Here is a 16,142-nt window from a genome sequence, read left to right as displayed (position 1 = left end):
GTGTGATGAATTGTTGCAGCCCCATATAAATTAATGTAAGGTTTCCATACTCCAGTTTATTACAGTCTGACCTCCAACCCAGAGGTCAGAGAATCAGATTGATTAATTCAACTGCTTGGTCATTATTTCAAATGAAAGTTCAGGGTAGGGGGATAATTGGTTATGCCGATATTCTCATTTAATTATCTTTATTGTTTAAAAAAATTAGGTTAGCAGTACTAAATGTACTACAATGAGGGAAGACTCTCCCAGAGGTCCTCTTTTGAATGCTTTAGAGCTGAATCTTTCTCTCTCCCTTTTATTTTCAGAATATCAACACCTTTGAGAACAGAATGTTAATGCTTGATGGGATGCCGGCAGTCAGAGTCAAAACAGAGCTTCTGGAATCTGAACAAGGGGTAAGCACAAGTTTCCAGCAATGCCCCACTCCTTTTGATGAGAGTGGCATTCTTCTGCAGAGTATCCTGAGGTTTGCAGAGCACTTCTACGGTTTCCCTTGCTTAAGCTTTTCTTTCTCAGGTTAAAACAAACAAACAAACAAATCTGAGATTGTGGTTGATTTGTATCCATTTGCGACTTCAACTGTTATTTCCTTGGAAGGGATAGTGTCCTAAAAGTTGGAAGGCATAGTGACATTATGAGAATCATATGGCTATATCTAAATTAGTAAATGATTTGAAAAGCTAATAAAAATCCAAAGCAAAGAGGAAGTATTAAAAAATCAGGTGGGAATATAACCTTAGTGTCATCATAGTTTGGTTGATTCTAATCAGGAAATGACAAAGTACAGCTGTGAGAATGTTACTGTTTGTTGGATGGGCTTCTCTTTTGACATTTGTACCTGTCCTTTCTTACTATAGGAGTACTGGGGGATAGTTGATGAGGTCACTGAATTTGAAAAATGTCTTAAATCAAAAGGATTATTTAACAATACATAGCCAAACCAATGAATTAATTTATGGGTACTGAAAATATAAGGACTACGAGTGCATATTTTTTTAAATGACATAGATTTTATAATGAACATTAATGTCTTCACTGGTTTAGTTAAGAGCATAAGAGCAGTATAATTGGTTGCAGCATTGGCAACTTTAAGGGATAAAGCACTGCTCATGTGGCTGAGTGCCTATTGGCTACCTATCTTATTAAACCACCACCACTGAGGCAGCACAGGTGACTGACAGAAGGACATAAATACGTATATAATATTTACCTTATCAGTGTCTCTCTTATTAAAACATCATTACTAAAAATTAGCAATGTTTTGTACTTGAACATTCAAAAGAAATTTTAAATGTGAATAAAATCTCACTGTTAAGAGTATAAAAATCGATGTGGATAAGTGCATCTGGGATCCCACTCAAAGGGTTAGGGTATTGACGTCCCCAAAGGATTTCATAATGAGGACATTCAAGGTTATGGATCCGGATGGTGTATTTAGAGGGTCTCTTCAGTAACTTCTGCCTACCTGAGCATCATGTAGCGGAGTGTGTGGCATGTCAATATAATTTATTTCATTGTAAGCCTGTGTTTGAACAGAGCCTTATCGTGGTAGAAGATGTCTTTTCATCTCTGTGTTCTGGGTTGACGTTTTTAGCTCTGAAATGAACTTTGTGGAGTATGTCAACCAATAACATGACTCCACGGTCCTAGACATGATATAATGACCAACTCATATAGATTCAGCGCAAGACACAGGCAGTAGAGGATCATGAGGGAGCAGACTGCGGCAATTACTAACATTGGTTCAGTATAGACAACCTTTCAGAAAACATCATGTGTTCAACTGGATTTCCTAGCTGGATTCACTACGTTAAATTCTGTATCTCTTCCAAACCTTATAGATAGTTTTAACCTTTTTTGATTAACCTAACCATGGGGAGGATTTGTCTTAGTTCTTTAGAGTTCTGTTTTCTTAATTCATTTCTTAATCTAGTTGCATTATCATGAGTTTAATAAAATAAATTTCTGCTCAACTCATATAGAGTCTAGCATCTTATTCAGAAAGGATAGCCTTTTCCCACTGCTCATGGGGAAAAAAAGTGAAAAAGCAGTCTGTATTTCACAATAATTTCTTCAGCTTGAAATAACAGACAATCTGTTCAAACTATGCACGTTGGAGGAAGGCAGAAACTACAGCAAATCAGTTAGAAGCTTAGCCCCGGACCAATGGTCAAAGCCAGAATAGTGGGTTGCTGTCACCAGTCCTGGTAATCTTTAACAATATCCATGTAGTTCTTTCCCCTTTATTTTTCAGTTTCAAGGTAAGGTCTACCTGAAAGATTTAAGTGCACAAAAAAACAAAGGCCAGTATTCCCAGCAGTTTTGCAGTGTGAGTAAAAACCCCATGTCACGTTATCATAGAAAGCGTTTTTTTGTCCTTAGATAGGGACATGAAAAGTTGTGGGTTCATAGGTATTGCCTAATGCCTGTTCATGAAAATCAATTTTCCTCTTTGTGAATGGAGCTGATGTTGGTATTTTAGATTGTGCATGTTGAAGGGAAATAGAACTTCATTTTTTTCCTTTTGGGTTTATGTGTACCTCTTAAATATATGACAGATATAATTTCATTCTCTTTTGTAGCAAAGCTTCAGGAGAATCAGCCTGTAGTGTTTAATGAAATGTATGATGATTTAACTCTATTAGAATACAACAATTTTAACACTTTTGTAGTGCTTTAAATCAACTCTTCTTTAAAACAAAATCTGGAATTTTGGTGACTTTCATTTTTGGCCACTTTACTGGGTTTATTGGAGAAGATGTTGTTATATACCATATAATATTCAGAATCTTAGAACTATTTTTAGATAAGGAGAACTAGAATTTTGAATATTTCATGACTTCTTCCTCATTTATGACTTAAAGGCTGGTTGAAGTTTAATTCTTTGTAAGAAAAACACATTAGTGAAATTTCAATAAATAATTACACTCACATGTGCAATTATGGGCATTTGTTTATTTATCTGTTTTTATGACATAGGGTTTTACTTGCTATGTTGCCCGGACTGGACTCAAACTCTTGGATTCAAGTGATCTTCCTGCATAAGCCTCTCAAGTAGCTGGGGTTTCAGACATGTGCCACCATACCCAGCTGATTATGGACTTTTGAAAAAGACGAGACATGTTAATTAACAATGAACAAAAAGTGATAGAAACTTGTCTGTGTCACAGCAATGAATGAGAGAGCTTGAAGAAAACCTGAAGGCGGTACATTGGTTGGAATGTGTAATCACTCTGAAAAACCTAGCTTTGGTACTCTGTCTTTAAGAAGTAGATACTAATCTCAATCTTTTGGTGAAGAAAAGCCGGTACTTCTCTCAGGCTGCACACAGCATTTTAAAGATGTGCTACTCGGCCGGGCGCGGTGGCTCAAGCCTGTAATCCCAGCACTTTGGGAGGCCGAGACGGGCGGATCACGAGGTCAGGAGATCGAGACCATCCTGGCTAACACAGTGAAACCCCGTCTTTACTAAAAAATACAAAAAACTAGCCGGGCGAGGTGGCGGGCGCCTGTAGTCCCAGCTACTCAGGAGGCTGAGGCAGGAGAATGGCGTAAATCCGGGAGGCAGAGCTTGCAGTGAGCCGAGATCCGGCCACTGCACTCCAGCCTGGGCAACAGAGCGAGACTCCGCCTCAAAAAAAAAAATTAATAATAAAGATGTGCTACTCTACATGCCCTTGTGTATCGGTGCACCAGGAAGGCATGTAGTTGTTCTCTGCTGTGTGTTATAAAGAGTCCTTTAGGTCTTGTGCTGTCAGCCGGGCTCCGCATGTCTCCCCACCCCTCCAAGGAATTCAGGACCTGAGGAGCACATTTCAGAGGTTAAAGGCAGACTGGGAACAGGCCTGCGTCTCTTCTCTGGAAAGTTCTGGCTGCTTTGCCTCATTCTCTTAATGAGATTTATGCTGTGTGTGTGTGGTCATGTGTCTTCAATCAGAGTGTAAACTCCTAGAGGATAAGGACTATTTCTTATATTTCTAGTTTGTATCTCTTATAGTTTCTGGCACATGGTAAATACATTATTTATTCAACTTTTCTGGGCATTATAATTAGCATGGTGAAAAATATAAAACCAGTCAATAGATCATTGTCAACCTGCTCTATGTCATAGGGTTATTGTGAATGTAAAAATCAAAATTGTAAATATTGGAAATATGTGTTCTCATTGGTGACAGGAGTCCTCATCTTGTAGCCATGTGAACCGGATAGGTGTGGTAGCATATGGGCACCACCTCTGTGTGCCTTCTGTTTGGAGTTCTCTGACTCTTGCATTTTTAGTTAAGTGAAAGCTAGGCAGGTGATTATTGCAGTCACCTGAAATGTGACTTTGGTTTTCTTCTTGCTTGTTGGTAACGCAGCACATGCTGCTGGCAGTCTCTAGGAAGGGCATGTTCCCTTGGGATACACTTCAGGGGCACAGCAAGGAGTGTTTGAATGACTTTGTCTGTGACTTTGGTGTATGCGCCCTGCTGTTATAAGAGCTTCCCAAATGCTGTTAGTCTTTGGATGTTCTAACATGTTATTAAGCAAAGGACTGAAACAAGAAGAAGAGTATTAAAACTATCACACCCAGCTATAAGGCAGTATATAGAGGATACTGCCCCAAAGATAACTACGTGATTTTATTCCTGGCCCTGCAGTTTACCAGCTTGAATGACATTGGGAAGTTATTTTCTATCTCCAGGCCTTTATGTCCTCATCCATACAACGGGGGTGCTGGAGATGAGGGCTTCGCTGCCAGGTAAAGTCTGTCATTCTGTGATCCTGGTGAGGAGCAAGGGGTGAGACAGAGCCTTTCTATTTATGCATTTAAGAGTCTTACTGCAGTGAAGCTTCCTATGTATGGAAGTGTAAATTCACAGACTTCAAAGTGAGAAAGACCTGAGTTCAGATGGTATTCAGCCTGGTACCAGCTGTGTGGGTCATGCTTAGTCTCCTCTAATCCTACTCACCTGGAAGGTGGAATTAACCACCCATCCTCGCAGGAGCCTGCCTGCCTTTGGTGGGTGCTGAGTCAATGTTCTCCTTTAGAAGAAAAACGGGAGAAAAAGGCCCTATTACTTTCGTTTATGTTGCTGCAATCCTCATGAGGTATCTAGTAAGATTTCGACATCTGTGTTAATTCATAATTCTCCAAGTAGATACAGGGTAGATCTGAAATTAGAACCCCTTGTTTTTTTCATTTGAATTTTCATTTAAGCATATCTGGAAGAATGTTTCAAATTCTGATTAGAGTTTATGATGTGAAATAATGGAACACAAATAATAATGTCAATAACAGAATAAAAACAGAATAATGGAACCAAAGAAATGAAAATAGTTTATTCTGCCTAATTTTGTGTATTTAAAATTCTTAAAATGTTTTAAAAAGAAAAGATGAACTCTCTAAATAAAAATATTTTTGAAAACTACATAGGCGCAGAGGACTGAGAGGGAGACCTGAAAGCAACATTTCTTAGTCACCCTCACTGTTTATTTCCTAAGTCTGAGGAATCTGCCGCAGGGAAGGAGCTGACCTGAGTGTCTACACTAACTGCAAGGGTGTTGAAGCCATTGGTTATCCTGCCTCTCTTCTCTCCTGTAGAACCAGGTACAGTTCTGATCCGTGGGCTGGTAGAGAAGAGCGGCAATAGTGTGGCAGAAACAGGGAAAGAGATTGGGTGTTTTGCTAATTTTAAGTGCTCTAAGCAGTCAGTAATTGAGTGGAAGTCAGACTCCTTTCTGTTATCCTTGGGGAAGAGAGCCTAATGCCTCTTTGCCATAGCCATGTAGCTAGGAGGGGTGCAGGCATTGCTGCAGACAAGTATAGGATCACGTCAATACTCCATGCCTTAACTACCGGGAAATATCCACCTTGGCCAGACCGCAGATTCCTATGCACTCCCTTATTTTAGAGGCAGAACAAAAGAGGATAAGAGAGACTTGGTCTTTTCCCTAGAGGCAGCTTGCAGTAACTTTTAGAAACCATTCTGCAGGACATTAATAACAAAGTGTTGAAGCTATTCCTATATCACAAAGAGCTGACTAGCATCATGAAGCCAGCTGTAATGTAACTTCCTTAAGAGCAGAGCTTATGCTTTATGTTTCTTGTTATTCCTCATCATCTCAGCACAGGAGCTTATGAATAGGCAGGGCTCAATAAATGGTGATTCATTCATGTGCTATTTGTTGTAAGTGAGACTATTTGCCACGCTGTGGAATTGAGAGGATTTGGAGACGGGTGCTTTTTTGAAAAAGACTCCAGTCCTTAGGCTTAATAAAAAAATATAGATGAGTGCGAGTATTATAGCTGAACCTGAAAATGTGCTATGGAATGTTTACTTAAGGCAGGAAATAAATTACATTAAAATTCAGTAGCATTAAGGGGAAAAAACCCAACAATTAACCTAACTTTTTTCCTCAGCAAACCTATTTAATTTTACACTAACGATCTAGTTTACATCTGTGTGTAAAGGCTTAGTAAGACAGTGTTACTTTAATGACTTTATCAGAAGTGAAAAAAGGGCATTATTAAAAATGCCACTTGCATTACCCTTTAACAGGGGCTCATTATTTCCTCTCCTGCTGTGGAACAGGGGCCAGCGTTTGGCTAAATTGGTAGAATTATCTTGGAAATACGAATTTGCTTATCATTTAATATTCTCTGATGACCCACTGCTTGAGATCTTTTGATCTGTAGTGAAATCTGTGCATGTCACTACCTGGCTTCAAAGAAAAACATTTGCAGTTGCTGTGTTATGTCTAATGTGAGAAGACCATTTTTTTTTTTTTAAGCAGAAAGAAATATCTGCTCTTGCAAGACTGATATTTTAAGAAGAGATATCCTCCACTAAAGATGCAGAGTTGGACTGATTTTAATAATGTCAGAATGGCCAATAAATATATTAATAGAAGGAATTGAAAATCAATGAGCTGTGATAGTGATTACAGATAGTACCCAAGGGAAATATAGCAGGCAGACAAATCCTTTCCCTCAGGGCCTGCCCCGGGCAAAGCTATGAAGTTGAGAAGTCTGCCCTTCTTCCCTTTAGCAATGTACTTTCTCTTTCAACTTCATTCTCCTGCCACCCACAATCCAGATGTCCCTGCCCTCTGATGGTGCTGTAATGGTTCAAGGTACCAACAGATGACCAGTTCTAACCACAGTCTCATTAATTGAAGAGAATGTAAATTGTCCTTTCCAAGAGTTATTTGCATTTTTATAGGGTCAGTGCTTTGTAAAAAGGAAGATTTTTAAAGGAAATTTCATGCTCTGAGTAATTTGAGCATTTTGATTTCAGGCAAATTAACCTTTCCAGAATATTTCAGCTTCTACAAGGCCATGGTCTGCTTTGTCTCCTTGTCTTTGTGGAAGAATTTTTTTTAAAAATTCTGAACCATCAAGCATGTTTTCTCTGTAGATGTGTTTTCTTGAGCTAATGTTTGCATGCTGGTTCAGAGTTGATAAAGTGCATCACAAAAAATATTCTTATTTATTTATTTGAGACAGAGTCTTGCTCTGTTGCCAGGCTGGAGTGCAGTGGCACAATCTCAGCTCACTGCAACCTCCACCTCCCAGGTTTAAGCGATTCTCCTGCCTCAGCCTCCCAAGTAGCTGGGATTTATAAGTACATGCCACCATGCCCAGATAATTTTTGTATTTTTAGTAGAGACAGGGTTTCACCATGTTGACCAGGATGGTCTCAATCTCCTGACTTGTGATCCGCCTGCCTTCGACTCCCAAAGTGTTGGGATTACAGGTGTGAGCCACTGCGCCCGGCCAAAATATCCTGTTAAATCTTTGGAGGAGTTTTACTTCTGACCACGAAATATTAACTCCTGTGGGAATTGACTCCCACCATAAACAACTAGAAACTCAGATGAAAGAAGAGAGATTTTTTCACATATTGGACAACAAGTGGTGGTCCGCGAGAGGAGAGCAGAAAACATGAGGAACTCTACAATGGCCTCCGGTTACTGCTTGGAGATACCTTTCCGGTGGCAAAGCAGGGAGGAAGAACCCACATAGGGCCTTGCAGTCTCACTGAGCTAAGCAGGCAGAGTTTGATATTTGGAGGAGTTAGGACAACTAGTTTGTGAGAAGAACAATAGCGTAGAGGAGGGAATTGCACAAAGAGAGAGCTCTGGAGATCTCCAGAGGGGCCCACTAAAGGGTTTGGTGAGTACTTATCTTCCTGTGTATTGAGGAAGGCAAGGAAAGGCCAGCCGGACAGCAGTGGGTTGAACAATTCTTGGAGCTCACATAAAGCTGACAGAAGTCAGGCTGGAGCAACCTCTTCATATGTGAGGCATTGGGAAGAGGGCTTGGAAGGGTCACAGCTTAGTGGCCCTTAGTCCTGGAATAGACTGCTCTGGACCTACCCTGACAAACCTTAGAAACAAGCATTGAAAGGACCGAACTGATCTGCAAGTCACTCAACTGTATATCAGAACAAAAATGCACTCCAAAGAATACACGATCTAGTGCTGAATGATGTACAAATCGCAATGTCTGGCATCTGGTCAAAATTACCAGATGTGCAAAGAAGTAGGAAAATAGAACTTATAGTCAAGTTTTAAAAATGAATCAATAGAAACATATCCAGAAATGACAAATAATAGGCAAGGATCTTAAAACATCTATTTTGTATCTTATATGCTCACGAATGTGAAGGAAAACCTGAAAATGATGAGAAGAGAAATGGAAAGTACAAAATGATAAAAAATGAAACAGATGAAACATATACCGTGTATGTCCATGTTTGCGTTGCTGTAAAGAAATACCTGAGGCCAAGTGCTCACGCCTGTGATCCCAGCACTTTGAAAGGCCAAGGGAGGTGAATCACTTGAGCGCAGGAGTTCAAGACTAGCCTGGACAATGTGGTGAAACCCTCTTTCTACAAAAAGTACAAAAATTAGCCAGGCGTGGTGACACGTGCCTGTAGTCCCAGCTACTCCGGAGGTTGAGGTGGGAGGATTGCTAGAACTCGGGAGGTGGAGGTTGCAGTAAGCCAAGATCCCATCACTGCACATCAGCCTGAGCAACACGAGACTCTGTCTCAAAAAAATCAATCAATCAATCTATCAATCAATCAATCAATCAATCACGGCAGAAAGCAGAGTGGGAGCTGGTGCCTTATGTGGTGAGAGGGAGGTGGTGCCAGGATAACAACTTGTGAACTCAGAGTGAGAACGCATTCATTACTATGAAGACAACACCAAGTCATTAATGAGAGATCTGCCCCCATGACCCAGCACCTCTCACTAGACCCACTTCTAACATTGGAGGTCACATTTCCACATGAAATTTGAAGGGGGAAAAAATTCCAAAGCATATCATACTGTATTTAAAATTTTAAAAATACAGTGGATGACATTAATAGATACTGCATTAAAAAAGATCAGTGTCTGAATACATAGCAATAAAAACTATCCGAAATAGGCCAGGCACAGTGGCTCTTGCCTGTAATCCCAGCACATTGGGAGGTCGAGGTGTGTGGGTCACTTGAGGTCAGGAGTTCGAGACCAACTTGGCCAACATGGCAAAACCCTGTCACCACTAAAAAATAAAAAGTACAAAAATTAGCCAGGCATCGTGGCTCATGCCTGTAATCCCAGCTACTCTAGAGGCTGAGGCAGGAGAGTGGAGCCTGCAGTAAGCTGAGATTGTGCCACTGCTCTCCAGCCTGGGTGACAGAGTGAGACTGCATCTGTCTCAAAATAAATAAATAAAAAGAAACATCTATTCAAAATAAAGCACAAAGTGCATAGAGAAAAGAAATAGGGACTGAAGATAAAAACAGAGCTTCAGTAAGCAGCTGTGGAACAATATATAAAGTTGCTTATCATACATACAATTGGACTTTTCAGAAGAGGGAGATGAGAAAAAATATTTGAAGAAGAAAAGCTGGACGTTGTTCAGATAGGATAGAAACTATAAACTCACAAATCCCAGGAAGTTTAATGAGCCCCAAGCAGAATGAATGTCACTAAAACACATAATAATCAAATTGCCAGAAACAAGTAATGAAGGACATAGTCTTAAAAGCAGCCAGGGGGCGAAAAATACACCTTACATATGAAGGAAGATAAATCAGTCTTCTTATCTGAAATCAGTCAGGAAAGAAGAAAGAAATTGCAGGCAGAAAGAAAAGGATACTAGGTAGGAATTTAGATTTTTACAAGAAATGAGTAATGGTAAACATATGGGTCAATATAAAAGAATTTAAAAATCTTTTTAAAAGACAGTTGACTGCTGAAAGCAAATATAACAATGTATGGTGGAGTTCATGACATATTGAATGAAAATGAGTAGTAATGACAGCACAGGGCAGGGTTATGGAAGGAAGTATAGGTAGAGTTCTCCCACCACATGTGAAATGGTGTGGTATTATTTGACGGTAGGTCATTAAGTCATAAGTGATAACTTGTGATAAAGGTTTATGTTGTAAATTCTAGAGCAACCATACACACAAAACAACCTGGAGATGAACCAGAAACATGCAAAAAAGGCCCCTCAGTTTATCTAAAAGAAGAAAAGGCAAAAGGAACAGAGTGCAGATAGCAAGATGGTACATTCTAGAGTAATCAAAGGATAGAATCTAGAGTAGTCAAAATCTTCAACAGTAGAATGAAATTGCCAGGTGTTGGGGGAGACGGAGATAGGAAGTTGTCCTGTGAGTACAGAGTTTCAGTTTTGTAAGATGAAGAAAGCTCTAGACATCTGTTATACGATGTTGTGAATGTGGTTAACACTACTGAGTTGTACACTTAAAAATGGTTAAGAGGGTAAATTTTATGTTATATGTTCTTTACCACAATTAATAATTAAAAGAAAAAACATTTTTTTGAACCAGAGGGCTTAGGATTTGTAACTGTGTAGGAGAGCAAATATGAATTCCTAAACTGGCTAAGGGAAGACTTGAGCAGATTGCTTTGTATAGTTGAAAGGGGCAGTGACTTTTTAAGAAATCTGTTTGTTATAGCAGCAACCATGTGTGAGTATATGTCCTTCCTTGTACTTACCATGAAAACTTAAATGAATTTTGGCTTTAACAACATCCTTCTTCTAACTCTGCAGGAAGACGTTTCATATGAAAGGTGAGACTATTCATGTTTAGCCATGCCAGTCCTGTTGATTGCCTGTGTACAAGGCCTGTCCTGAGATCAGAAACTGGAATTCTTATGTCTGATAACATTTTATTTTAGAAAAGTTTAAATATCTATAAAAAATCCATCAAGAGAAATTAAAGGACATGATCACATCTTGAAATAAAAGCTATTAATAGTTTAGAATGTTTTCTTCCTGGAACATAATAATTCTCTGGTAAACATTCTTTTAAGATAAAAAGTGAAAGGATGGAAGAAGATACATTATGCAAACACTAAATAACAGCAAAACCAAATGTTGGTGCCTATATTCATATCAAATTAGGTCTCAGAACAATAATATAACCAGAGATAAAATTGAGCATTTCATAATGATGAGGATGCCAATTCCTTAAGAGAACATAATAATTTCACATGCTTGTCTGCCTTAGTAATCCTTTGAGTAGATGTAATATTATTTTTATTAGTAAATAATATTGCAGATATATCGTGCACATAAGATCACACAACCAGTAAGTAACAGGCACTGAATGTAGTCTGTGTCTTGTGAATCAGTCTTTTCGTCATTCAGGGTATTTGTCTTTGTAACTCGGTTTTGATCATTGTAACTAGTTATCACATTGGACATGATCTGATATCAGACATTATTCCTATTAATATATTGATGTGTAAGAAGAATCTAATATAGATCTTGTGAAAAGATTTTGTTTAGTACCCCAGTAAATGCAAATTTGCCTAACTAGAGTCACAGGCCCTTTTATGCACTATCCTACAGTAAATGTGAACTCTTGATCATTCTTTCAACTTACTTTCATAGTATTAAAACACATTTTACTACATCAGATATGTTTGTTTTATATAAAATAATGTTTGTATTTACTTAATGGCCAGAAATAATCCCTGGTCACCACATGGGCAAAATTCTATTTCACTGTGTGTCTATCAATTTTAGAAATCAGTAGATTGAGCAGAACTGACACCACATATTAGATTCAACTTCTGGAAGACCTCCCCTAGTGTTTTGAGAAACCTATGTAACAATAAAGATGTCAACAGGTTTTTTGTTTTCTTTACAAATTATGTCAGAGAATCATCACTGAGAAAAATGCTGTGCTCTGAAGGCATGCGATCTGGTGACAATTTTGATGAGTTTAATGTCTCACTAAGTGATCATATCTGTGGCTATAGAAGAATGAAACCGTGTTCACTGTCATTGGTCAGTCCTGTCTGTTGTCTTAAGAAAATGCGAAGAAAGTGTTATAAGGAAATATGAACTTCTTTTCATCTATCTTAAATGAACTATAATGTTCAAGATGACTCATAGTCTCTGTGACTGATTTTCTTTTTAACTCTCGAACTCCAATTTCATTGCCATGTTCTTGTCATAACTAATTATATATTTTTCAGGAAATTCGTGAAGATAATAATTGAGATTATTCATTCTTTAAAGCCTATATCTGCTAAATAAGCAAGTCTTGTTTCTTTAAAATTCAGATATAGAAGGAATTTATTCTTTTTTTTAACCTTGGTTATACACTTTATTTTTAACTTGAAATAAATTAATGCAACTGTGCATTTAAAACCTCAAGCCTCCCTTAGCTAAGTCAGCTCTAACAAGATAGTACAATGAGCCTTCTAGGTTGCTTGAAGTTTTGTTATAAATTTCATATAAAAGATGAGTATTCAGACTACTTAAAAATAGTCAATATATTATTGTAAATGGTTAAAAAAAAAAAGCAAAGTATTTGAGGTAAAGCATTTTCTATGAACAGTGCAGGGGCTGCTGGTTTTGATCATAGATATATTTTCAAGGTTATATTTTTCTCCAATCAGCATTATACTCACAAATACTTACATATTGCTGAAAATTTAACATTCTTTCACCATAAGCAATTTTGCAAAGTAACACTATTTTCATAGACATCATCATCAAAACCCTTAATGGATGTTGTTTTATCAAGTTAGAAGATAGATATAGAGACAGTTATTTCTTTCCATTGACATTGCGTGTCTATGTTAAATTTGCTCTTCTCCCCTCAAATTTTATTTGCCATAGTAGCTTCTGACTTCTATACAACATAAATATATATAAATAGAGATTTTACCTTAATCTTCTTTGGATTATTGCCCTTGGGTATATTCACATTTCTATGCAGTGTTTTTGAGCTGTAGAAATGTGTCTGAGAGCGATGTAAAACATTTTTCTGTTTAAATTCAGGTATAATAAAATGTATGAATTCAGCAAGAATAAGTGAAATTGTATACATAATACTTAGCATAGTACACGATATGTCAAGTAATCAGTAAAAAGTAACTGCCATTGCATTTGTTGTTAATCTGCATTTCTCCTGAGTTTTGTGATATAAAATATTTTAGATGTGAAAATTAAAATATGTGGCTGGGGCAGCGGCTCATGCGTGTAATGCCAGCACTTTGGGAGACTGAGGTGGGTGGATCACCTGAGGTTGGGAGTTTGAGACCAGCCTGACCAACATGGAGAAACTCCGTCTCTACTAAAAATACAAAAAATTAGCGAGACCTGGTGGCACATGCCTGTAATCCCAGCTACTCAGGAGTCTGAGGTAGGAGAATTGCTTGAACCCGGGAGGTGGAGGATGTGGGTGAGCCAAGATCATACCATTGCACTCCAGCCTGGGCAATGACCGAAACTCCGTCTCACAAAAAAAAAAAAAAAAAAAAAAAAAGAGTTTCCAGTTATTCACATAGATGTTGAAAAAAGATTTGATATTAATGATGCTCCAAAGTATTGCTGTGCTTTATTACTGTATTGTCAGGAAAAAAATTGGTAATATTGGTACTACCAGTCTGTTTATACTGTAAAATTAAAACATTGATGTTGTGCTGTTATATATTTACCTATTACCAATAATTGACATTTTAAAATAGGTGTGTTGGCCGGGCGCGGTGGCTCAAGCCTGTAATCCCTGCACTTTGGGAGGCCGAGGCGGGCGGATCACGAGGTCAGCAGATCGAGACCATCCTGGCTAACACGGTGAAACCCCGTCTCTACTAAAATACAAAAAATTAGCCGGGCGCGGTGTCGGGCGCCTGTAGTCCCAGCTACTCGGGAGGCTGAGGCAGGAGAATGGCGTGAACCCGGGAGGCGGAGCTTGCAGTGAGCCAAGATGGTGCCACTGCACTCCAGCCTGGGCGACAGAGTGAAGACTCCGCCTCAAAAAAAAAAAAAAAAAAAAAGGTGTGTTTAATTCTGTATTCTGGATTTTACTCAGAAATACTGTGTCTTATCATATGTGTCTATCTTTCCTTAAACATGAACTACTAAAACCAATTGTTACTGTAGAAAACATTTCAGATGTTATTCAGAAACATATATGGTTGTGACAGTTAAATGAATGATGGTTTTTTTTTAAAGTTTCTGTTTCCCAAATTGAATAAAAAAAATTTCTAGTTAATATCTAGTATTTTATTTCAAATTGTTTCCAAAAACATAAAACATTATTAGCATTCAGTGTCTCCATTGTCTTAGAAAATGATCCTTGAAGAAATTTAAGAGAACTGTAAGAGGCAAAAATAATGTATGATGTGGCCAGTTTGTTTAATAGAGTTTATTTAATAGATATTTGCTTTTTTAAAAAATAATGATGCATGTGACTATGCTTTTATGATATAACATTTATAAATGGTAGGGAAAAAATTGAAGTTTCTGGCACTTGCATTTTTTGAACCAGTCATCTTTACATTATGCCCTGAACGATGTCTTGCTATTGTAAGAGACCTATGGCTTTTACTGGACAGAGTAAATTGTTTTCAAATGCAGTTGCACCTGTATAATCTGACCCTACTTGATATAGCTGACTTTATTTCTCAGAACCTTTTAGCCTGCTTGTGATCAGGGTGTGTAGTGGCCTTTTGTGATTGCCTGACATCTTTTATTTATCATCTTGACATTTCATTAGCTTCTTGTATTGTGATTCCAGTCCTCCCAAGGTAGAATCTTTATTTTTTCATCTGCATCTCCTAGACTCTCTTGCTGCTAGGATATGGACATGTTGCCCATCTGCTGCACCATGCCTGAAAGGGATGCAGAAGGGAGCAATGTAAGGCTGCCTGCACACGGAAGAACAGCTGTTTGGACAGGTGCAATGGTTAGGACTTAACGGCGTTGTGGCGGAGGCTGTGACATTTCTGGCACCACATACTTGGAGGTGGCAGCAGTGGTATTTTTACTGGAACAGACCTAGTGTGCTTGCGCTTTGTCCCACCCATGTTGTTCCTGGCTGATTCTCTGATCTACTGAGATTTCTGGGCTGATACATGAAAAAATATCTCTATCCACTTAAACTATACGGAGAGGATTCTGTTGTTTGCAGCTGATACAGTGAGATGTACTCACTTTTCTGATAAATAGATCTTATTTTGATGACTGTGTGATTCAATGTGTGGATTTTGAAGCCAGATTTTCTGTATTTATGTCCTACTCTGACGCTTTGGGTAACCTGGGCAAGCTACTTAATCTGTCTCAGTGTCTTTATCTGTAAAATGGGGATTATAATAATATCTACCTCATGGAGTTTCTGGGAAAGTAAAGAAGTTAATATATGTAATATTTCTTAGCTAATAGCAGTGACTTCAACCTGAAGCACTCTCCTGTGTTCCTTTAGTTTCAGTCATAGTTGTCTTACAAGTACCAGCACAAAATCCCTCTTCCAGAAAGCATTTCCATTGATCTCTCTTGTGTTTACACTTTTATTGAATCTACTTACAATCACTACCCACCCAATTTAGCACTTAATTGAGCTCAAATTGTTTCATGTGGATTAATTCTCTTCTCAGCTTGATTTCAGACACATTTATTTTTAGTCAACAAAGTGGTGTGAGTTATTAGGGACAAAGGTAGGCAAGAATCTGACTTGAAGGAGCCCCACAGTTTGCTTGGAGAGTGATCCTAATATTAAATTTTCAATAAGAATGTCTATGGGGGGTACTATTTATGAATGCTTTTATGTGCTTGGGCGTTTATATTATCTAACACCCTAGTAATCTCGTGGTGATCATTGCCACTTTACCAG

General features: G+C 38.3%; 1 protein-coding gene across 1 annotated transcript in view; it reads left to right on the top strand.

Moving 5' to 3' along the window:
* Positions 1-306: 306 nt before the first annotated feature.
* Positions 307-16,142, top strand: part of KLF12 (KLF transcription factor 12) — a gene marked incomplete at its 5' end in the record, with an annotated part of 257,074 nt that continues 241,238 nt past the window's right edge. The window contains 1 exon segment of the mRNA NM_001258129.1: positions 307-398. Within this exon segment, the coding sequence (NP_001245058.1) occupies positions 307-398 (92 nt within the window).

The sequence above is a fragment of the Macaca mulatta genome, chromosome 17 (assembly GCF_049350105.2).
Source record: "Macaca mulatta isolate MMU2019108-1 chromosome 17, T2T-MMU8v2.0, whole genome shotgun sequence".
In the NCBI taxonomy this organism is placed as follows: Eukaryota; Metazoa; Chordata; class Mammalia; order Primates; family Cercopithecidae; genus Macaca; species Macaca mulatta.
The sequence above is the reverse complement of the archived record's forward strand: the minus strand, read 5'-3'. Positions and strand labels throughout refer to the sequence as shown.